This window comes from Eurytemora carolleeae, unplaced genomic scaffold (genome assembly GCF_000591075.1).
Source record: "Eurytemora carolleeae unplaced genomic scaffold, Eaff_2.0 scaffold332, whole genome shotgun sequence".
NCBI classification, from domain to species: Eukaryota; Metazoa; Arthropoda; class Copepoda; order Calanoida; family Temoridae; genus Eurytemora; species Eurytemora carolleeae.
Genome location: NW_019396318.1, coordinates 24,406 through 48,464, shown reverse-complemented (window position 1 = coordinate 48,464; position 24,059 = coordinate 24,406). Strand labels below are relative to the sequence as shown.

The window sequence follows — 24,059 nt, the reverse complement described above, 5'->3', positions numbered from 1 at the left end:
GGGCAAACCACATTTAAAGCATCAAGGCAAATGAGGCAAACCATGTTAAAAGCAGAAAGCCAGATGGGGCAAACCATATTTAAAAGAGCAAGACAGAATTGTAGAAAAACCCACAATTGTGGTGAAAAAATCAGCTAAAAACATGTATAATACAGTGATAACCAGAAAACTTTAGTGTAGGAAGACGACATTGACGCAATACTGAAGTACATTTGATACTTTTATAAAGCATCAAATTCATAATAGATAAAACAAAGCTTTTAAAGGCAGGGTTATGAATCATTTGAAATTAACGAGCGCAAAGCAATTGTACTTCTCAGAAAGAATCCAAGCAAATAACTCCAAATCTGTCTCCGAAAAAAGTGTGAAGATTTTATTAAAATGGCGTCCTAGTTTTCTGAACTATTTACGCAGCACGTGTGCAGATTTATTGTTGAGCTGAGCACACAATATTTATATATGTTCACCAGGGTGCGCAACCCCGCTGTGCATAGGCAAGAAGGGGCAGGAAGAAGCAAGAAGATACAGTGACAGGAAGGTATTGTCAGAGGCAGGAATGTTTTTAGGGACAGGAAAAGACTTCAGAGAGACATTAAGATATTCAGTCGTAGTTTTTGGCCTAGAGTAAGATGAGGTCTAGGTCTAGGTCTAGGTCTAGGTCTAGGTCTAGGTCTAGGTCTAGGTCTAGGTCTAGGTCTAGGTCTAGGTCTAGGTCTAGGATAGGTCTAGGTCTAGAATAAGCACAAATTGTATCCACCTGTTGAGGGTTGAAACACATAAATAAAGTTCTTCTGTATTGGAGAGGGTAGGGTTAAATCTCCTGGTATAAGATTAGTATGCAGGAATTCAATCCTAACTTCATAAATCAACATATTAGAAAATCTTTTGTGCGGATTATTCGTGATAAAGCAGCGGGGGGTCAACTCGTAATATAAACTAGATAGATAGATTCATGTATGTATACATACTCACACCACAGGCCAACTAGTAAAGAAGTACAGTTTAAAAAAATAAAAGAATAGGCCATCTATATATATATACAGTTGTACTCTCTTTTTGCATGTCTGATTAACCACCTTGACCGACTTGCCTCAAATTTTGATTGGGGAACTCTGAAGAACCTTGGGAATGTTCTAAGTCTTGCCCTGGAAAAGGTTGACTCTTGTAATTAAACATTTGTTTCAAGCCAAAGCTGGGATTTGATATTCTAAGTTGAGTGGGTGAACTTTTATAAGGAAAAATAACTAAAATCGTAATTTCAGAACAAGCGCGGATAAACGGCGTAAGTAACTTTGAGTAACCTGGGCATAGAAGCGTATTTTTTTTCAACGTTGCAGAACAAAACAAAATCGAGTAGAAGAAGAAACGACGAAGAAGAAGAAGAAGAAGAAAAAGAAAGAAAAAGAAAGAAAAAGAAGAAGAAGAAGAAGAAGAAGAAGAAGAAGAAGAAGAAGAAGAAGAAGAAGAAGAAGAAGAAGAAGAAGAAGAAGAAGAAGAAGAAGAAGAAGAAGAAGAAGAAGAAGAAGAAGAAGAAGAAGAAGAAGAAGAAGAAGAAGAAGAAGAAGAAGAAGAAGAAGAAGAAGAAGAAGAAGAAGAAGAAGAAGAAGAAGAAGAAGAAGAAGAAGAAGAAGAAGAAGAAGAAGAAGAAGAAGAAGAAGAAGAAGAAGAAGAAGAAGAAGAAGAAGAAGAAGAAGAAGAAGAAGAAGAAGAAGAAGAAGAAGAAGAAGAAGAAGAAGAAGAAGAAGAAGAAGAAGAAGAAGAAGAAGAAGAAGAAGAAGAAGAAGAAGAAGAAGAAGAAGAAGAAGAAGAAGAAGAAGAAGAAGAAGAAGAAGAAGAAGAAGAAGAAGAAGAAGAAGAAGAAGAAGAAGAAGAAGAAGAAGAAGAAGAAGAAGAAGAAGAAGAAGAAGAAGAAGAAGAANACATAGATGATGTTTTCTCTTAACTCCCTTAGCACGCTTCTAACTTTAGCTTGAACAAAAAGGCTGGAGTGGTTCCAGCTTTTCTAACTTTAGCTTGAATGGTTCCAGCTTTTCTAACTTTAGCTTGAATGGTTCCAGCATTTCTAAAGATGTTTGCGAACTTATGAAAAGGAAGGATAATATAAGAACTTATATCTTTTCAAGTTAGAAAAAAAAACTTTTCCTCCTAGTTATATATCCTGTATATCTTGTATCTTGTATATCAGGCATGCAACCTTTTAAAAAAGGGTCAATTTAAATTACGACAAATTATGAATTAAATATGAGTCGAAATAAGACATCTGACAGCTTGCTAGTTTTATTCCCAAACTGCCGATACTGTACACTGTACACTGTACACTCTAAATTCGAAATAAGAAACCGCATATTTAGCAGCAAAAGTTGAATAGCTGCCAAGTAAGCGACAAAAAATCGAATTTTTGGCAGCAAAAGTTAAATGACTCCCTAATAAGTGATATTTTTTGTTGAATATAAGCAATTTTTATTTTGAAGTTTAGAGTACAGTGTATTGAACTCAGATACATTTAAATGTTTGAAAGTAAGACAAATACCCTTGGACTATCTTTAGTTGAGTAAAAGTCATGTTTTGTCTTTAAAACTTGACTTCTAATCTTAAACTGTGTGTACTGAAGGTGTGTGGTTTGAGAAATATATTTTATCTTTATTTCTCTCTTCTTTTCGATACAGAGCATAAACTTGTCTATTTAGCTGTCTATCTGTCTATCTATCTATAGTTTTAGATATATGTATATCTTTCTTTTATCTGTCTGTTTTCTACCTGTCTTTCTGTTTAGCTGTCTTTATTTTCGTCTTTACTTTCTTTTATCTGGCTATCTTTCTGTTCATCTTTATATCTTTCTTGTATCTTTCTCTTCATCTGTATATCTTTCTTGTATCTTTCTGTTCATCTGTAAATCTTTCTTGTATCTTTCTGTTCATCTGTATATCTTTCTTGTATTTTTCTTTTCATCTGTATATCTTTCTGTTCATCTCTATATCTTTCGAATATCTTTCTGTTCATCTGTCTATCTTTCTTGTAACTTTCTGTTCATCTGTACATCTTTCTTGTATTTTTCTTTTCACCTGTATATCTTTCGAATATCTTTCTGTTCATCTGTATATCTTTCTTGTAGCTTTCTGTTCATCTGTATATCTTTCTTGTAGCTTTATGTTTATCTGTATATCTTTCTTGTATCTTTCTCTTCATCTGTATATCTTTCTTGTATCTTTCTGTTCATCTGTGTATCTTTCTTGTATCTTTCTGTTCATCTGTATATCTTTCTTGTATCTGTCTGTTCGTTTACCTATCTTTCTATTTATCTGTATATTTTTCTGTTCATCTTTTGCCTTTCTGTGTATATATCTGTCCATCTGTTCGGCTGTCTATATTTCTGTTCATCTATCTAGCTGTTCGTCTAGCTATCTTTCTGTTTATCTATCTGATTATCTGTCTGCTTATATTTCTGTTTATCTGTCTATTTTTCTTTGTCTTAGTCACGTGCTCAAATGTCTTTATTTAAGTTCATCGTTTTTTGGGGAAAACCCTGTATAAGCACCCATGTCACGTGCTCAAATTGTCTTTATTTCAGTCCATCGTTTTTTCAACACCCGTCCCTGTGTATGCACCCATGTCACGTACTCAAATTGTTTTTACTGCTTGAGCAGGATAACAGAGATGTATCTTAGACTGGAAATATTTAGGATGTTTTATAGATTCTCTTCTCTGTGCACTCGTTTAATTATCCTAGCTGCAACAGAAAACCCTGGACTAACCAGGGCGAGATGTTTAGGGGTTTAACTATCCTAGCTGCAACACAGAACCCTGGACTAACCAGGGTGAGATGTTTACGGTTTCATTATCCTACCTGCAACACAGAACCCTGAGCTAACCAGGGTGAGATGCTTACGGTTTCATTATCCTAGCTGCAACACAGAACCCTGGACTAACCAGGGTGAGATGCTTACGGTTTAATTATCCTAGCTGCAACACAGAACCCTGGACTAACCAGAGTGAGATGCTTACGGTTTCATTATCCTAGCTGCAACACAGAACCCTGGGCTAACCAGGGTGAGATGCTTACGATTCATTATCCTAGCTGCAACACAGAACCCTGGGCTAACCAGGGTGAGATGCTTAGGGTTTCATTATCCTACCTGCAACACAGAACCCTGGACTAACCAGGGTGAGATGCTTACGGTTTCATTATCCTAGCTGCAACACAGAACCCTGGACTAACCATGGCCAGATGCTTACGGTTTTATTATCCTAGCTGTAACACAGAACCCTGGACTAACCAGGGTGAGATGCTTAGGGTTACTACTTTTTTAATTCAACCGCGTTTTGATCTTTATTTCAACCGTCTTTAATCTGATGGGGTTATCTTCTCACACTTTTTATTTAAAAAGAATAAGAACAACAAAGAATGAAAGAAACATTTAAGTTTAAAAGGGAAAATTGTAATCTATAGTAGAACAACTGCTGCAGGAAACGAACCGAACTGTGAAATCCAGAAAAGATCACTCTTTAAAGAAACTGTTCACGTAATTTCAAGCGACCGTTCATGCAAGAGATTTATATTCACAATTCACAACGGTACCCATTAAACCTTTGTTTAAGCAAACAACTAATCCTTGCTTTTTTGTGTGAACATTGCGGATTCTCTACAGTATTGACCTGGAAAAGCGACGATATCTTCTTACTCAAATTACTCAAATGGGTTTCAGCCTTCAGGCAGAGATAAGAGAGTTACAGAGATCAATTGAAAGCTATAATATGCGATATTTTCCACTGCATGTTCGATTGTGCAAGTACTGTACACGACCAATCAGTAGACATCTGTATTTAGGGATAAATACGTAATACGATCATAGAGAATAGAATATATATTAGAGGGGAATTTAAAGAATCTCTCGGTATGAATTTTTTCAGTCCCTTTCAGCCTGAAAGAGTGTTCAAAGTGTACAAATCATGTAAATGTTCACAAATTATATGCAGTAGAGTACATTAATACAGTATGTTCCCTAGACTGTTCATTTCAATTTCGAATTTTTTAAAGCTGTTAAATAAACTTTATAATGAATTAGGGGAATAAAAACATTATTTGATTTATAGTTATAACGGAAAATCATTGTTTGTAAAGTGGAAGGCATAGAGTCTATGTGAAAGGATCATTGGTCAATTATGAAACAAGCCTATTTCATAATTTGGTTTTCTTTTAACAATAATTTTAGATTTTCTATAAAATGATATTCCACAGACCAAAAGGTTATATAGTATAAATATGTGAAGTACACCTGCAGTATGGAAACAGTACAACAAAATTGCCGTTTTACATTTTTTTCTAGTAAATTCCCCTCTAATATATATTCTATTCTCTGTGAATACAATGGTCTTAATTATGTGATATCAATAACATCGTATGAATTGAATTACGTCAATTCCTGTTAATTTTGTAACCTAAACTATTGAATAAAGTTAGTTGAATGAGACTCTGCTTTTGATTACGTTATCAGAAACCTAAGTAAGCTTGAAAGAAAGCTTTGGTACTCGTGGAATTATACGAGCTGAGAAATTGCTTGTGTAGCAATTTCATTGGACTGTGTGTCTTTAGAAACGGGGAGTTAAGCCTGGTTAAGATTTGGCCTGTGTGTCATCTAGAACCGGGAGTTAACCCTGGTTGAGATTTGTACTGTGTGTCCTTTAGAATCTGAGAAGTTAGTCCTGGTAACGAGCAGACCTGGATAGATACGTCTCGAGTAAATTGTTATGGAGTAGGTATTTGTTACATATATATATATATATATGAGCAAAGATCTTTATTATGTAGAAAATACTAATGAGCAAGAAAAGTGGCTCTGTTGGTCAGGTTATAATCGCGAATCGTTAATGGTAAAGCTTTAATTAATTGTAGACCACTTATGCTTTGGCACTTTTAAGATGTAATTTAATCATTTATAATTTTTTGCGTTAATTTCAATCATTTCATTTTGTTAAATAAACCTCTTACTGAACCAAGGAAATTTTGAGTTTGTAGCTAGTTAAATACAATTCTGTATTGTGTATTTAAACACGTATATTTATATACAGATGGGTTTATGGTGATTCTTATCTTTTATGTTTGTTTTCCTCCCTCCACCACACTGTTTCTACATATTACAGAGTTTTTAATTCGTTTATTAAAAAAGTATTTAGTTTTGATCCCATCTCTCTAGCATAATTATTATTTAAGTACTTTATCTATTTATCTAAAACTTCAGTGTAATTGTAAACCGAGATAAAAGTAAACAATGAAATTGAAACCGTCCTATGGCGGTTAAACCTTTATGTAACGCCTGTTTATTAAACAAATAATGTCAGTTTTAATGGATTCATTCATTATTCATTATTTCATTCATCTCTTATATTTTATAAAATGCCCCAGCTTGCCCCAATCATTCTTTTTCTACTCCTGAAAAGGACGGGCGTCGATATTAAGTGACCCTAGAATTAAAAAAAATAATCTGGCCGACTCACATCAGTATCCTCGAAACCTTAATAGTTTGTCTAACTTGTAAAGTGTTTAATTCTGAAAATTTCTTCCCTTTTCTGAAGCATGAAAATGCGCAATTTATTTTTGAAGAAAAACCTCAAAGTCAAATAAATAGTTTATAAACAACAAAAACATGGATGTCTATTTCATACTTGACCAGACAAAGCTTTTAAGGTACCGTTGTGAATTGAACTTACCACTCTTACAATAGAGAGTCAAATAAAACTACGTTTACAATCCCTTTAACCCTTTAACTCTTTAACTCACCCAAACCCATCAAATCCTTGGTGTCTTTTTCTCAATCCTAAGGTTTTCCTTGGAGAGGTTGACGGTCAAGTAAAGCGAGATAAAACTGACCGCGAGGTGGTTGATATATAATAAACAGGTTCAGATCTCTTTCATCGTTCTAGCATTTAACTCTCCTGAAGCCAACTATCATAAAGTTTAGGATCTGGAATTAGTATCGGTTAATAATTAATAATTTTTAAATCATTTTAGTTGTTGTATCATTTCAGACATACTTTATAAACATGTTAAATTGCTAAAAGGTTTCTGTCCCTATAACGTTAATAGATATGTTTTTGTATAATTAGTTTTGCCTGTCTAGGTTATGTACTGTAGATATTGTTTACATTAATATCACAGTTACATAACCTTCACAGATGGAACATAGTTTTATTCACAGTTTATTTATCTATCCTGCCTAGTGGTGTCTACTATAGTCCTGTATCATATCATGACTAGAGCTGACACTGCTAAATATGGTAGTCTTTACTTCAATTAAACATGTACTCACGTACTATTTTAAAGTTCTGGAGAAACAAGTAGCAGTGGGATTGTATTATATTCTCACTGTTTCATGTTCTTCCCGAACTAAACCAGTTCTTCAGCTTGGATATATTTGATCTAAATATATGAACCATGTTCTTCTAGCTTTAAACTTCTGGTCTTCAGAATTTATAGATTTTAATAGTTTTGTCTGTCTAGGTTATGTACTGTAGATATTGTTTACATAAATATCCTGTCTAGTGGTGTCTACTATAGTCCTGTATCATATCATGACTAGAGCAGACACTGCTAAATATGGTAGATCTTGCTTCTATAGAGCATATACTCTCTTTTAAATAGTTCTGGAGAAACACGTAGCAGTGGGATTGTATTATATTCTCACTGGTTCATGTTCATCCCAAACTAAACCAGTTCTTCAATAATTGAATTTGGATAACAATAATAATAATAATGCTCTTGTATCTATATCAGCTTACAGATTATATATTAACTAAAAGAATTTAAAAAATGAGCACCCTAGCAGCAAAGTTTATATAGTTTTTGTAGTTTTTTGCAAAATTGTATTGCACGGATTTCATGCCGACGTATTATTTTTTTAATTTTATGCCAAAATAGATTTCATGCCACGAATATTATTAAATTAGCCACGAACGTTAAAAGGACCCAACTTGACAGGACTTTAGGGAATATAAACTCATGCATATTGATCAAACAACTAGGAATCTAATAAAGACCGCTTAACCTTTTATAATGATTTGACAACTACAGGATGTCTCAATAAATTATTTTTAATTAATTTTTAATAAATAGGATTTTATTGCATGTTATATTGTTAAACGTGTACCATGCACATTTACTGGATAGTTTTAAGTTATGATTCAAAATTAAACAATTTAATTCGATAGATTTGATTTTTGTTTGCAGCGATCTCTTATCTTATCTCTTATTTGATCTCTTAATAGCAATGTTCCATTTAGTTTAAACGATTTTTGTAACTGAAATTTACAAAACATTATTATACAAGTTATCCCAATAAACATGGGAATTCAGTGACGAATTCGATATCGTCTTTATTACCTGATTTCAAAAGCCAACCGTATGCAGTCAAACATATTTAAGTTTTAAAAATAGCAGCCGAAAATCTTACGGATTATAGTTTACTTACTAGGTATCACTATACTAAATCAAAGAATTATTTAAAAAGTCGAAATCGAATTCGTCACTGAATTCTCATGTTTATTGGGACACCCTGTATGAAATATCTTTGTAAAGTAAATCGAAAAGTATTTTCTAATTCATCTTTTAATCTTTGTGTGGAGTATCCTTAATCTTGATCACTTGATCTCGATATTCAGGGTGGGTACTTTAAAATTTAAGGAATAATGCTTAATCTTTCAATTAAAGTTATTCCGCATAGATGGAGATCTAGTTAACCTTTAAATTCCGAAATTCACAACACATAAGTTCTGACTTTAATTCTGGAGAACTAATTTCTATATTTAAAGTTTTCAGAAAAAGTTAAATAATTTGACTCGAAATCTTGCAACATAGTTAACTTATTTTCTTCATATACTGATTAATATCTTTTATTTACTCAAAATCCCCCCAACAGAGTATATTTCCATTGCTAGATATCTCGCAAGAGAGTTGATTTATTGCTCGATATCTCCCAACAGAATTGATTTATTGCTCGATATCTCCCAACAGAATTGATTTATTGCTCGATATCTCCCAAGAGAGTTGATTTATTGCTAGATTTCTCGCAACAGAGTTGATTTATTGCTCGATATCTCCCAACAGAATTGATTTATTGCTCGATATCTCCCAAGAGAGTTGATTTAATGCTCGATATCTCCCAACAGAATTGATTTATTGCTCGATATCTCCCAACAGAGTTGATTTATTGCTCGATATCTCCCAACAGAATTGATTTATTGCTCGATATCTCCCAACAAAGTTGATTTATTGCTCGAAATCTCCCAAGAGAGTTGATTTATTGCTCGATATCTCCCAACAGAGTTGATTTATTGCTAGATATCTCCCAACAGAATTGATTTATTGCTCGATATCTCCCAACAGATTTGATCTATTGCTCGATATCTCCCAACAGATTTGATCTATTGCTCGATATCTCCCAACAGATTTGATCTATTGCACGATATCTTCCAACAGAGTTAATTTATTGCTCGATATCTCCCAACAGAGTTGATTTATTGCTTGATATCTCCCAACAGAGTTAATTTATTGCTCGATATTTCCCAACAGAGTTGATTTATTGCTCGATATCTCCCAATAGAGTTGACTTATTGCTTGATATCTCCCAACAGAGTTTATTTATTGCTGGATATCTCGCCAACAGAGTTAATTTATTGCTCGATATCTCCCAACAGAGTTGATTTATTGCTTGATATCTCCCAACAGAGTTAATTTATTGCTCGATATTTCCCAACAGAGTTGATTTATTGCTCGATATCTCCCAATAGAGTTGACTTATTGCTTGATATCTCCCAACAGATTTGATCTATTGCTCGATATCTCCCAACAGATTTGATCTATTGCTCGATATCTCCCAACAGATTTTATCTATTGCTCGATATCTCCCAACAGAGTTAATTTATTGCTCGATATCTCCCAACAGATTTTATCTATTGCTCGATATCTCCCAACAGATTTGATCTATTGCTCGATATCTCCCAACAGAGTTGATTTATTGCTCGAAATCTCCCATTAGCGCTGATTTGTTGATTGTTGGCTCTGAAACAGACACTTTTATAAATTCTTTATTTTATAAATAATAAGATGACATCATTTTATAAGGGGCAAAATAACTTATTAATCGCCTCAAACTATAACTTTTTAATCTTCATGCAACATGATGTCGTAGTCGAACATTCCTTTAACTTCAAAACTCAGTGTACAAATCTTTTAAATGTTGTGTAAAAAACGTACATAAAAGACAGGGCATTTGCCAGCAAAATGGTCAACATATCTGTACATAAAAATAAGGAAAAGTCTGTCATCCCTGAATAGTCCAAGGTTTAAAGAGTACCATTGTGAATCTGGGATGTCCGTCTTTAAACGGAAGGTTAAAGTCCCTTTAGCTAACTTGGAAAAAGTGAAAACGTGGAGACCAGATATGGTCAACATTATTTCAAACTTGTTTTATACCTTAAAGTACGTAGTCTTTTGATAAAACATTTTCAAAACTATTTTTGCGATGATAAAGAATTACCGTCTTCGTATGGATTTTCAGGTTCAGTACCATCCGATGAATCCGGAACTATTACAGAAGCTCCGACCATATTTAGCCCCATCTTAGAAACAGATTCATATCTGGAATAAAAAAGTAGATTTTATAAATTTCAATTTGCATAATTGTTAAATCGAACTTTGGTTTAAGAATATGATGTTGAAAATTTTGAACTTGCTTTATTCGTATTTCCTAGATACATTACTTTATCTATAGTGGTTAGTTGGACCCATCAAACTAAGGAATAGAAAGACGGCTGTTGGACTCAAGGTCTGATTTTAAATATGGTCCAATGAATGTGAGATACAAATTATTGTTATTTGTACTGCACACAACTCATTTTACTTGCTTAATCCGTTGATTTTCAAGCTGCTAATATAATTTGTTTGCTTTAATCATCAATACACTTTGCTTTATATTCGTCTTCCCATTCCACAGTTTACTGGGGATCTCTGTACTTACCCAAACTTAGCTCGTCTTCTATCAATATTCTTCCTGTGAGTAATCTTCATCTCTATAATCTCATTTATCTCTTCAACCTTCTCATCAGACAGAAACTGTTTCATTACAAGAGCCTTCTCTCCAAAACTGTAAATTAGAGAAAATAGTAAAGAGCTGATTATTCGCCTTAAACCCCTTTTTTATTATTCCTAAGCTTTCAAAGATATTTGATATTATTATATATGAATTCTGCTAAAATAAAACTTAGCATCTTATTACTATATCTCTGCATCCGGATGGTTTAAACCTTTGATATTTCAAACAATTAGATTATTTGATCTAACAGAATTCATAGCGTTAAATATCAAAGGTCACCAACATTGGGTTGAAAAGATATAGATTGGAAAATCTATGTTAGTGGCAAAAGCTCAATTCCTTTGGACTAAAGAAATGTTTTCAAGGTCAGGTTGCTAAGATATCGGAACTAGAAAATGTTGTTTGTAAGATTATTTTAATTAGTTTGATACAAAACGGTACCGGATGAATGAAGGATGAATGAAGGATGAATGAAGGATGAATGAAGGATGAATGAAGGATGAATGAAGGATGAATGAAGGATGAATACGTAGCCGTCATTTAAACAGTTATAAATTTCACAAACACAGAGTTGGAATGTTTTAATCACAGAGACGAAATTGATGAGCCATGTATGTAGAAAAATACTGATTCAAATATAATCTTAAAACAAAAAAAATCAATTTTTTGTTAAGAACTTTTCTTCTTAATAATTGGCTAAATAGACATAGATAAGACCTTTGAATAAAACTTACTTAGAAAGGACATTATGTAGAGAACGATATCAAAGATTACTGCAACACTGCAGTCAGAGACGACTTATAGAAGTTATTTTTTTGTCAACTTCCTTCTTTTTGATTAAATCGTTTATTTTACTAATTTAATAAAATTCAAGGTCAAGGATCAAATTCAACCTTTAAATTGTCATACCTAAACATTTGCAGGTCGTCATTAAATTTCATCCCCGTTTTTCCCCAGAAAAAAAGGTTCCCATATAAAATAATTAAGAATGAAAAATTAGTTAAAATCAAAATAATTTAGGTATTTCCTTTTTCTTACCTGTTGATATCGCAGTAAGCATCCTGCTGTCGAAGCCTTTCCTTCGGAGCTATTCCTCGCTCTGTGATCAGAACAGTCTTTGTCAGATATCAGAACTGCCTTTGCCCATTGTCTCATTCATTTGTTCTTAATTTCGACAATCTCAACAAACCCATGGTCATCGTCAAAAACGGTCTTAGTCAATTACCGATTTTGCATTTTGGCAATCTAAGGAGAGGTCTAAAATTTTAATATGACAGTGAAGTTTTCGCCAAATATGTAATCAATTCATTGTTTATCTCTGCAGTGCAAACTGTCTGTTCTTTGATCAAAAGAGTAATATATACAGAAAACAGATGTTCCAAAAACCGCATTGGTAGCCACAGCCTAAAGGAATTGAGTCTTTGCCACAAACTCTGAATTTATAATCCCTATATCTTTGGAACCCAATGTCGCAAATCTTTGATATTTCAAACTTACATTGTTTGATCTAACAAAATTCAAAGTTTGAAATATCTAAGGTTTACGACATTGGAATCCAAAGATATAGGGTTTAGAAAAGCAGAGTTTGTGGCAAAGACTCAATTCCTTTTAAATATCTACAAAAATTTCTGATCTAATGGTTAAGACTAGAAAGTAGTTTTATCACATATAACAGGACAGTCTTGGTCCATTGCCTCATGCATTCGTTATCTTAATAGAACCATTATCAAAGAACAAAACTGCTTTAGCTTTGCACACTAAAAAAGTCTTTTCACCTTTGCATAAGTATCTCCCATCATAGCAATTAGAAGATTAAGAAGAAGAAGATATACAATCATAACAAACAGTGCCCAGTGGATCTTTCCAATTACTAAACAAAATTAGCAAATTTTTATCAATTTGAAGGAAATTTTAAAAATTATTTAAGAACAAAAAAGTCACTCACAATCCTGATGCCAAGATTCTAAAGTTTAAGCATCTAGTCAAATTTATTAGTCTCAAATCTAACGTCCAAAGACTTAATTAGTTTATTTGCACTATTAAATCTAACTTATTTTACCCAAACTTTTTGAATCGAAGGCATTCAGAAAATGTATCTAATAGGTAATAATTACCATTTCAAATTTTAATTTACAAAAAGTTATGTTTCTGTTACATGCATGTGAGGTGAAGGGTAGAGATTGCCATACACCGTCGAGATCTCCATTAGACATCATAAATGCCATTATTATACTTTCAATAGGAGTAGGCATAGGGTTCTCCTAGTGTTTATATGATTATTATCATTAATAACATCATTATCATTATTTCTATTGTTATACTCTAAATAGAGGTAGGCATAGGGTTTTCCTATAAGCATTATCATTATTATCATATCTATAATCATTACTATTATCAATATTATTGTTATCATTATCATCATTATAATTATAATAATTATAACTAACATTGACATCGTGCTCAACAAGATCAGTATCATTATCTTTATCATTATTATTATTATTATTATCATAATTATCATTAATATTATTCTTCTACTTACTAGACAGTCCTCCTCCCCACTAGGGCAGTTTCCTTGATTTTCTAATATTTTTGCCGCCAATTCATCGTTTTCAGTTGTAAAGTGAAAACTTTGGAACACCATGTACAGCGCCTGTACAGTGTAAAGTGTACAGTTAATCAGATATGTACACAAATACAGATGTTTGGAAAATATCAAAAGAAACAAAAGAAAGAAGTATGTAAACAAAGAAACTAGATTACTTTCTTTGTACATTATTTTCTGATTCTTACATCTTTTAAACTTGACCATAAAGTTACGCAGCATTAGGAATTATAAAATTAGAGTTTGAGGCTATCGTTTAGTACGTTTAAAACTCCTGTTGATTTTAAAAGTATTCATAGTTGAGGGGGGGGGGGAGGTGATATAATATACTGACCTGAGAAAATGCCATCAGAAATATAAAGAAAACTATTCCAAACTTTGCCAAGTCTTGAGCCAGCATTCTATAGATCATAATAACCATAGGACCAACCTAGCATTAAATTATGAAGTATTATTATCATTATTCAAATATTTATCACCTATCATTATTTTTTATATTTTTTATTAGATTTAATCTGGTAATAAATGGAAATCTTCCAAATCAAAAACTTGAATTTTTCTATGCCAATATGTTATTTGATGGTTTTCATAACAAATCAAAACTGAAAACATTGGGGAAAGAAGTTTAATTGAATTTTTTTTTAAAGACCGTACTTAAATTCTGTTTAGGACCGTACTAAAATTCTGTTTAGGACCGTACTTAAATCCTGTTTAGGACCGTACTTGAATCCTGTTTAGGACCGTACTTAAATCCTGTTTAGGACCGTACTTAAATCCTGTTTAGGACCGTACTTGAATCCTGTTTAGGACCGTACTTAAATTCTGTTTAGGACCGTATTTTAATTCTGTTTAGGCCCGTATTTTAATTCTGTTTAGGACCTTACTTAAATTTTGTTTAGGACCGTACTTAAATCCTGTTTAGGACCATACTTGAATTCTGATTAGGACCGTATTTAAATTCTGTTTAGGACCGTACTTAAATTCTGTTTAGGACCGTACCTAAATTCTGTTTAGGACCGTACTTAAATCCTGTTTAGGACCTTACTTAAATTCTGTTTAGGACCGTACTTAAATCCTGTTTAGGACCGTACTTAAATTCTGTTTAGGACCTTACTTAAATCCTGTTTAGGACCGTACTTAAATCCTGTTTAGGACCGTCCTTGAATTCTGATTAGGACCGTACTTAAATTCTGTTTAGGACCGTACTTAAATCCTATTTAGGACCGTACTTAAATTCTGTTTAGGACCGTACTTAAATTCTGTTTAGGACCGTACTTAAATTCTGTTTAGGACCGTGCATGAATCCTGTTTAGAACCGTACTTGAATTTTAAATTTAACCGAAAAATTAAGTTTAAATGCACTGTCAATATTATTTCAAGTGTCATTACATTAAAAAAGGCACACCCGATTCACAACGGTACACTTTTTACAACAGTACACTTTTATTGATCAATAATGTGGAGGATTACGTAATTTTACTAAATTGAAAAGTGTTAAATTCAAACAATTGTATCCAATGTTTCTGTAACAGAAATCCTGTCACATTATAGAGACAACACTAAACACTAAAAAATAATCGATTTTCAAAGAAAAATTGTTGATAGCTCATGCAGGCTTGATCAAACAAAGTTTAGTTTAGTTCAGTTTAGTTTAGTTTATAGTTTAAATCCTCTACAGAAGAAGAGCATGTAGAATCCAGTAAATCCCATTATGCAGATAGATAATCTATCCTCTAACCCTGAATACATGTATATACAGATAGATAATCTATTCTCTAACCCTGAATATACATGATACAGATAGATATTTTTAAACAGAAAGATAATCTATCCTCTGACCCTGAATACATATATACAGATAGAGATGGATAATCTGTCCTCTAACCTTGAATATATTTATATATAAATATATATACATATATATAACCCTGAATATATTTATAAGGATAGATTCCTCTAACCCTAAATATGTATATACAGATTGATAATCTCTCCTCTAACTCTGAATATATATATATTTATCCTCTAACCCTGAATATATTTATAAGGATAGATTCCTCTAACCCTAAATATGTATATACAGATTGATAATCTCTCCTCTAACTCTGAATATATATATATATATATATATACAGATCTTTCCTCTATTAACCCTTAATAATCATTCTAAGGTCAAAATTAATAAAAAAAAATTAGAAGGAGTATAGTGCTAGGTATACTGGTACAGACAGTGGATCCGCATCTCTCATATCTAGATATCACAAGACTTGTGGTTCAACAATCAATTCCTGCTTCAAATATTTCCTACTATTTATTAAATTTGATCTTAGTGTAAAAATGATTTAAAAAAAAAAAATAATACTTGTAGTCCAATGAACAGTGGCCAATTTAAAATTAAACTTTTCCAAGATAAAATGCAATTCTCCCCCATGTACCTTTTCCAAGAAAAACTGTATTTAATTTGGTAGACACGAGATATGCTTGATTATGACTGGCTAAAACTGATTAATGAAGTTAGCAAGAGAACAGAAAAATTTATTTCTCAAGCGTAAAGCATATATATGTTTAGTTTATAAAGAAGAGTCGAGTCATCTTATTTGTTGGTCAAACCAACCCAATAATATTTCAAATCATATTTGTTTTTACTTTTTCATTAACTAAAAGAGTTATTAAGCACTGTTTAATATGTATACATTTACAATACCTGAGTAGCAAAATATTCTAGCAGGAACACAAATCAGACAGAGAAAACAGGCAGTTAGAAACAAGCATCTAAATAGAATACAGGCAGTTAGAAACAAGCATCTAAATAGAATACAGGCAGTTAGAAGCAAGCATCTAAATAGAATACAGGCAGTTAGAAACAAGCATCTAAATAGAATACAGGCAGTTAGAAACAAGCATCTAAACAGAAGAAATGTTTGATCCTTTTATAAGACGGCACTCTTGTGAATTGTACATGCCTTTTTTTGGTGCCAAAGGGACCTTCTAAATTTATCTGACAAACCTTGATGGACACATGCCAAGGTTCTCTTTAAACATCTTCCATCCGAGGAATGAGAGCTCATGGAGAGCACTGAGCAGATAGCCTAGAGACCAGACCACCAGAACCATCTCACATCCAACCCTAACCTAGATATACTATATTTACCAGATATACCAGATAAACCAGATATAAACAAGAGACCAGGCCATCAGAATCTTCTTACATCAAACCGGCCCTAAACTAGTTAGGTACCATTTAAAATTTGTTTACCATTAAAAATGCACAAATAACCCTAATTTTACTTAGTTTGGATCCTTTCTAAACCAGTTTTTTTTTATTTTAATGCTATTTATGCTATTTTAATGCTGTGATCGTATTTTGACCGTTATAGATCTCATATTGGCATTGCAACCCTGTGACATTTTGAATTTGATAATCAAAATTATATCATTGATTTTAACCTGTTCGAAAGTAGTTTCATAAGATTGCAGATAACAGTAATCTTTTTCATCTTCCGGAATTTTACACTTTTTTCCAGACACCCTGCAATAGAAGATATTTTTTAAAACTTTTTTATTGACCGCCGCGATGCATGATAGGGACGGGAATACTTTTGAAAATACTGTAAAAGGAATATTTTTTAAATTTTAGAAATAATAGTTTTCCGAGAAAAAGTGTAAACAGTTACTTTTTCAATGATGTTGAGTTTGTGCTACTGCTGTTGCTGTTGAGGAGAAGTCCCGCTGTTGCATTGCTGTTGGTTTCAAGAAGAGAGAGAAAATCTGTTAAATTTTCCAAAACATAATCCAGTCCGGAGCCAACCAAATCCATTCCAGAACCTTCCACATCCAAACCAACCCGACCCAGAAGCGTCTTTAAAAGAAAAGGAGAAATACGTTACAAGTTTAATATTACGGAACCCAAAGATAACTTTAAAATCAATTGTAAACATATGAAAACTTTTTGAATTGATCCTTTTCAGTGTATCTAATCACTTTTAGCGACAGGTTTAAGATATGAATTTGGTAAATTGTCACTTTTTTAAATTTAATTTTTAATTTAATTTTTAAACTAATTTTTATTAAGGAATATCTTAACTATAAGTTGAAAAACCTCTTTATTCTTTAAAGGTTTCGAACCTGCAATATCAAAAGTTTTATTAACATGTTTAAAAGCTGATATTCTGTTCAACAGTTGCAGGCAAGAAAACTTCGAAATGAACTAAATGATTTTTACATTTTTTGTAATTGGTCAGAGCTTCGAAATTCGACCAATGAGATATCAGTAAAGGTTGATTTGCCTCTCCTTAGTCAAACGTTCAAGTTCTCCAATAAGAGCTTAATTAATTAATCTACCCAACGATGAGAAAACGAGTTCAATGCATTTAAAAGTTTCCAACTTTGTTCAAATGCATTTTACTTTATCAGTGTCTTAATTAAAATCACTTATCCCAAAATATTAAATCCTACCGAGTTCAAATCTGTTGAGTTTGAATACATGAGAGCTGTAGCGTTGAAATCACAAGGCCGGGTGGAAGGTGGAGGACCGGGCCGGGTCACGAACACAAACACGGACAACAGCAGGAAACAGAGAAATACGATGAACTGGCGCATAAACACCTTCCTGATAAAGCTTTTATACTTGACGTTGAGGAGGTCGACGATGACGTACTCGATAAGGTCGAGATTTGGTCCGAATACGATCAGGTTGAGAGCAGAGTTGACCTGCAGCTCACCAGTCTAAACAAGACAGTTTTACAGATTTTACAGTTAATGAATATTATCTTATATATATAGTATATAGTTAATATTTCATAATATTTTTTACTTTCTATGACCTGAGAGTGGCTTTTGAAAACATTCATTCCTGTTTGGAGGATTTTGATAATGAAGACGACTTTTCCATATTTTCTGGGAATGCGACAGTCGTGAAAACAAGTTGTAAGCGAAATATTAATTTTAAACACAAAATAAAAATATTATGAAATATCAACTTTATACAAATGCTGCGAAAAATAATCGATGACTATAGGATTTAATATCTAAATTATTTGTTTGATAATATTTAGATTTTTTAACGATCCAAGTCGTATGTTCCAACTTCCTCAATTTGTATAAACGCTTCGTTTTTCGGTATGAGACGTTTTTAACAATTTTCTCCATATAGACGCAACAGATAGAAGTAAGATTAGTAGCGATCAGAAGCGATTATTTATCGCCGTAGGTCCGTAGGTCCGTAGGCCATACCCCCTTTCATTTTTTGCGAACATCCCCTTTAATGTAGTTTATCTTAAAGAGATTGTAGGCGCAATGTCAAGTGACCCTTCAATAAAAAAGTGACATGTTCGATCCACAACGGTATCCTTTAAATAAAAGATATATCGTCGATTTTGTATCGTGAAACGTCTAGATCCTTAAGAATCAAACAAGCCGCTTTACAAGGGTCACTTGAAATAGTCCACAGTCCCTTTAAAATATTTTTTGTCATTTTATTGACGATTGTAAAATCTTAGAAGAAAATGATCCAGCTTGCAGAATGTTTAAAGAAAATAATAATTCAGCTCGTACACTATTAAATATTAAGCGTGGGTTTTAACAAAAGTTGCAGATTTCTACTAACAAAATCTAATAAAAATGGAAACTTCTGTAATTGCTGTTTTTGGATCATAATTATGAATAATTGTGTCAATTTATTGTGTTCTAGCATGCAAATATACACCTTGGAGTTGGATTTATAAACTACACAGATAACTGCAGAATTATGCACACATAGATTTCCATGCGAAAACAACTAGAGGCAATTTAGTTTGCAGCCTTTTTACAAAAATAAATGCAAAATGATTTAGACAAATCTAGTAAATTTTTCAAAAAAAATTACACAAAAAACCCAATTCACATGCAATTATAAAATTTAAGCATGATAAAAACAAAAAAAATACTATGTCAACATTCGCAGAAATAATTTTTTTTGTACGAAAATGAGATTTTTCGATTAAATTATCGTAATTTTGCTACATTATTTTTTTTAAAAAGTAAAGCATACCTCCGAGTGTATAGTGTCAAGGTATTTAAGAGGATAAGCCGAGCAAGTCACATTTCCAATCTGCCAGTATACTTCCCGTTCAATACTTGCAATATGGAAGAACATATCCATTCTGAAAAGTGTGATTTTTAATTTAAAGGGACTTTATATACTTCCGATTCACAAGGTTTTAAATCAAGGATTAATGAGATATCCTAGATAAGCCGCCATGGTCAAAGGAGTTAACCCCATCTTGTTATCTACTAGCTATATAAGCAACCATGGTTAAAGGAGTTTTCTATATTCCCCCTCACCTTGCTAAATAAGCCGCCATGGTTAAAGGAGTTAGCCCCATCTTGTTTTCTATATTGATCGCCGCTCCGCACTCTACTGCCATATCAAACATCTAAACTGACATCCATCAATCATCTAAACTCATCCATCATCTAAACTAACATCCATCAAACATCTAAACTGACATTCATCAAACATCTAAACTGACATTCATCAAACATCTAAACTGACATTCATCAAACATATAAACTGACATTCATCAAACATCTAAACTGACATCCATCAAACATCTAAACTGATATCAATCAATCATCTAAACTAACATCCATCAAACATCTAAACTGACATTCATCAAACATCTAAACTGAAATTCATCAAACATCTAAACTGACATTCACCAAACATCTAAACTGACATTCATCAAACATCTAAACTGACATTCATCAAACATCTAAACTGACATCAATCAAACATCTAAACTAACATCCACCAAACATCTAAACTGACATTCATCAAAGATCTAAACTGACATTCATCAAACATCTAAACTAAACTGAAATCCAATTACCAAATTCGTAAAATTTAACTAACTAGGCTTTAAGGGCGCCAATCTTCTATTTCAATTGTGAACATTTTCTCTTCGTATACATTGCAAGATCATAACAAAAAAAATTATAACAAAATTTCGTGGATTTTAAAATTTAATATAAAAAAATTTTGTTGTAGGCTTATTTTTGAAATTTTGATCATTCATAAACTTTCCCTGAGATCACGTGATGTTCTTACAAAATTTGGGCCCGGTCGGTTCAGCCGTTTTGACGTTTATTGGATACAAACAAACAAGCAAACAAACAGACACCCAGACAAGCTAAGTATATATATAAATTAGTAATCTAAAGGTGTGTCAGTGTCCAAAAATGTTACAATTTTTAAAATGGAACACACCGTGCATTGTGAACCATGAATTTATTTGCAGTATTTCTTGATACTTTTCCTTCCTTTCAATCAATTCAATATTGTTTCGTGCAGAGGTTATTTTATACCATTTTGTACATACTCAAAAACAAAATACAAAATTAAACAACTAGAACATTCTGTTAAAGAGTTCCAGATCATGTATTCTGAGTGCTAACCTTCATATTATCGAATACAACCAGTATATGCGCGACAGTGTTCCCGTTTATATCTTGGAAATCGTGGTTTCCACCTTTAGCCAGGATCAATCGGTAACATTCCTCCTACACAAATACTATATATATGTCAAAGAGAAGAGATGTAAGATGATTGTGCACATAGAGACCTAAATACAGTGTAGGTTAGGCGATTATATCAATACAATGAAGACGACTTTTTTATTTAAGTTGTTAATTTGTTATCAAGCTTTTTTCGAACAACAAGTTTACAAGTAATCAAAGAAAAGTTTTTTAAAATTTTTATTTTGATCTTTCATTCATAATCTGTCCAAAATATCGGAAGAGACCTACTCAACCTTAATATTTAAAATGCATATCCCAAAAAAAATGTGTAATAAAAGTAAGTGTGAAAAATTTAAATCAAGGGAAGGAAATTGGCTACAAAGTTAAGACTCACTGAACTTTTAACCAGGACCTCTAGAATAAAGTATTAAACGTCTTAGAAATAGACAATATTTCTACTTACACTACATATATAATTCATACTTAGCAAATGAAATCATGAAGAAGACAAATTTTTATTTAATATTTTTAATGCAGATTATAAATTCTTTTTTTATAAATTAAAAATTTTTATAAATAAAAAAAAAAACAAAGTGGAAATCTGTAAAGTAAATTATAACAAATATATACGATTAATTTAGCATTCAATTTTTGATGAATTTTGATAAAATTTTGGAAACGATAAAGCACATTTTCCTAAATTTTAGACTTAAAAAAATTTCTTTAAAAAATTTCGCGAATTTTTTTCCGTTATATTTTTTTAGAATTTTTTATCACATTTTATTTTTTATGCCTAAAATCCAAAGTAAACAAAAATTTAGACAATTTTGTCCAAAACATTAATAATCTCTTTTTTTACTCACCCTGTACAACAACAGGTCTAAAATAGTCAGGAAACCAACCCATTAGATTTATCAAGTTTATCAAAACTTTTCTTTCTCAAAAGAAAGACAAGATACACAATCTAACTTGATCCAAAACTTTGAAAGTTAGATTTTTGTCAGGCTATCGAATATCTAGAAGTTTGAGTTTATATTTCCGAAATATTTCTAAACTTTCCAAGTATTAAGGGCAAAAAATACAACTTTTTGACCTGGTCCTACCGAGGAACAGATTTAATGAAGCATGAGAAGTAGTTGAACTACATAGACTAAAATTTAAACCACTTTTCTTCTATTTAACCCGGCATAAAAAATAGGTCGTTCAGCTTTATTTACATCGAAGGTAAATTATAAAATGTCGTTTTCTAAACTTACTGATAATGGATTACCGCAGATAATTAGTTTTGTTATTGATTAATTATATGAAGCTTCTTAAAACTGCTCCTATATATTTCGTGGCTATTGCTTTATTTTAAAAAAGAAAAATAGATGATCCTCATGCCGAAAAAAATAACACATTAAAAAAATGTTAAAGGAAATATTTCGATGTCTCCGAAGTTCTGGGCTAAACTGTAGATCAACCATTTCTCGCTATTTATCATATTTGGTTCCTGACCAAGCACAGCTGCAGTTTAGTAATTACATGATATTTTATCCCTGATATTACCTGACCAAGAACATCTGCAAAGTTTCTTAAATACCATGATATTTCATCCCTGATATTACCTGACCAAGAACATCTGCAAAGTTTCTTAAATACCATGATATTTCATGCCTGATATTACCTGACAAAGAACAGCTGCAAAGTTTCCTAAATACCATGATATTTCATCCCTGATATTACCTGACCAAGAACAGCTGCAAAGTTTCATAAATACCATGATATTTTATTTCTGATATTACCTGATCAAGAACAGCTGCAAAGTTTCATAAATACCATGATATTTCATCCCTGATATTACCTGACCAAGAACAGCTGCAAAGTTATGAGGATACTCCCCCCAAGCAACGTATCCCTAAGAACGGATTTAATGAATCGCGGGAAATAGTTGAATCGCGTTGCCAAAACTGAACCACTTTTATTCATCTTGAACCGGGACTGACCTGACTGGCCTGACTGACCTGACTGACCTGACTGACCTGACTGACCTAACTGACCTGACTGACCTGACTGACATGACTGACCTGACTGACCTGACTGACCTGGGTACACAAGAGAAGTGGTTTACTGGGTTCAATTTTATTTTCGCTTTATATTAAATTTTGTTCCTGATAATTAGTTTTGAGTGGAAGTAAGACCTCCTCCTGCTCTGTAGTATCCATTCGGAACTTTTTCTGATCATCACAAGTGAAGAAGTTACCGTAACATTTTCTAAAAATAGTTCAGCTTTTTTTCTTTCTTTTTCTTTTAAAAACAGTCAAAACCAAATAAAAAGCCAACCATGACCGAATTTAATGAATTGGCTGGTCGTTGAACTACCTACCGCCGGTTCAAATCCTGAATCGGCGTGGCGGCAGGCGATTTCATTAATTTTGGTCCCAGAAACTTAATACTTTGAATACAAAAACATTGATTGCAGTTTCTTGAAGGAATATTTACAAACTTAGTTCTGTTCAGTCTCAGTTCCATAACATTCCTCATAGAAACTAGGGTACGTTTTTTCAAACTTTGATTTATAGGCTTTAGGATGCTTCGCGCATCTTTTTCCAGTAAGAATGTTAGTTTTTAAAGTTTCTCTTGAAGCCATAATTTTACATAATTTCGCGGATTTTTCTAAGGCAACATTCATTCCAGTCATAACTCTTCTCTGGGGATATTTAAGTTGCCTATAAAAACTTGGTCTAATCGGTTTATCAGCGTTATACGTTTACTGGATACAAACAGACAAACCAAAATATTTCTAGAGTATCATTCCTTGCTAAATAATGTTTGATTTTAAATACTGGGGTACTTGAAAACCAGGATACGCTGGGGGGGGGGGGGGGAATTTG

At 32.5% G+C, this 24,059-nt stretch overlaps 1 protein-coding gene across 1 annotated transcript; it reads right to left on the bottom strand.

Annotated features, from left to right (window-relative positions):
- Nucleotides 1-9,887: 9,887 nt before the first annotated feature.
- Nucleotides 9,888-23,435, bottom strand: LOC111700848 (transient receptor potential cation channel subfamily V member 6). The gene is made up of 19 exons (XM_023471903.1): nt 23,337-23,435; nt 23,030-23,083; nt 21,124-21,228; nt 20,011-20,102; nt 19,718-19,829; nt 18,145-18,414; nt 17,364-17,548; nt 17,137-17,218; nt 16,697-16,821; nt 16,394-16,461; nt 15,350-15,428; nt 14,024-14,120; nt 13,627-13,737; nt 13,240-13,345; nt 12,860-12,954; nt 12,123-12,199; nt 11,010-11,135; nt 10,530-10,630; nt 9,888-10,051 (listed from the first exon to the last, which is right to left on the bottom strand). Exons 1-19 carry the CDS (start codon nt 23,388-23,390, stop codon nt 10,005-10,007), a joined length of 1,986 nt encoding a protein of 661 aa, XP_023327671.1. The 5' UTR covers nt 23,391-23,435; the 3' UTR covers nt 9,888-10,004.
- Between the last annotated feature and the right edge of the window lie 624 nt (nt 23,436-24,059).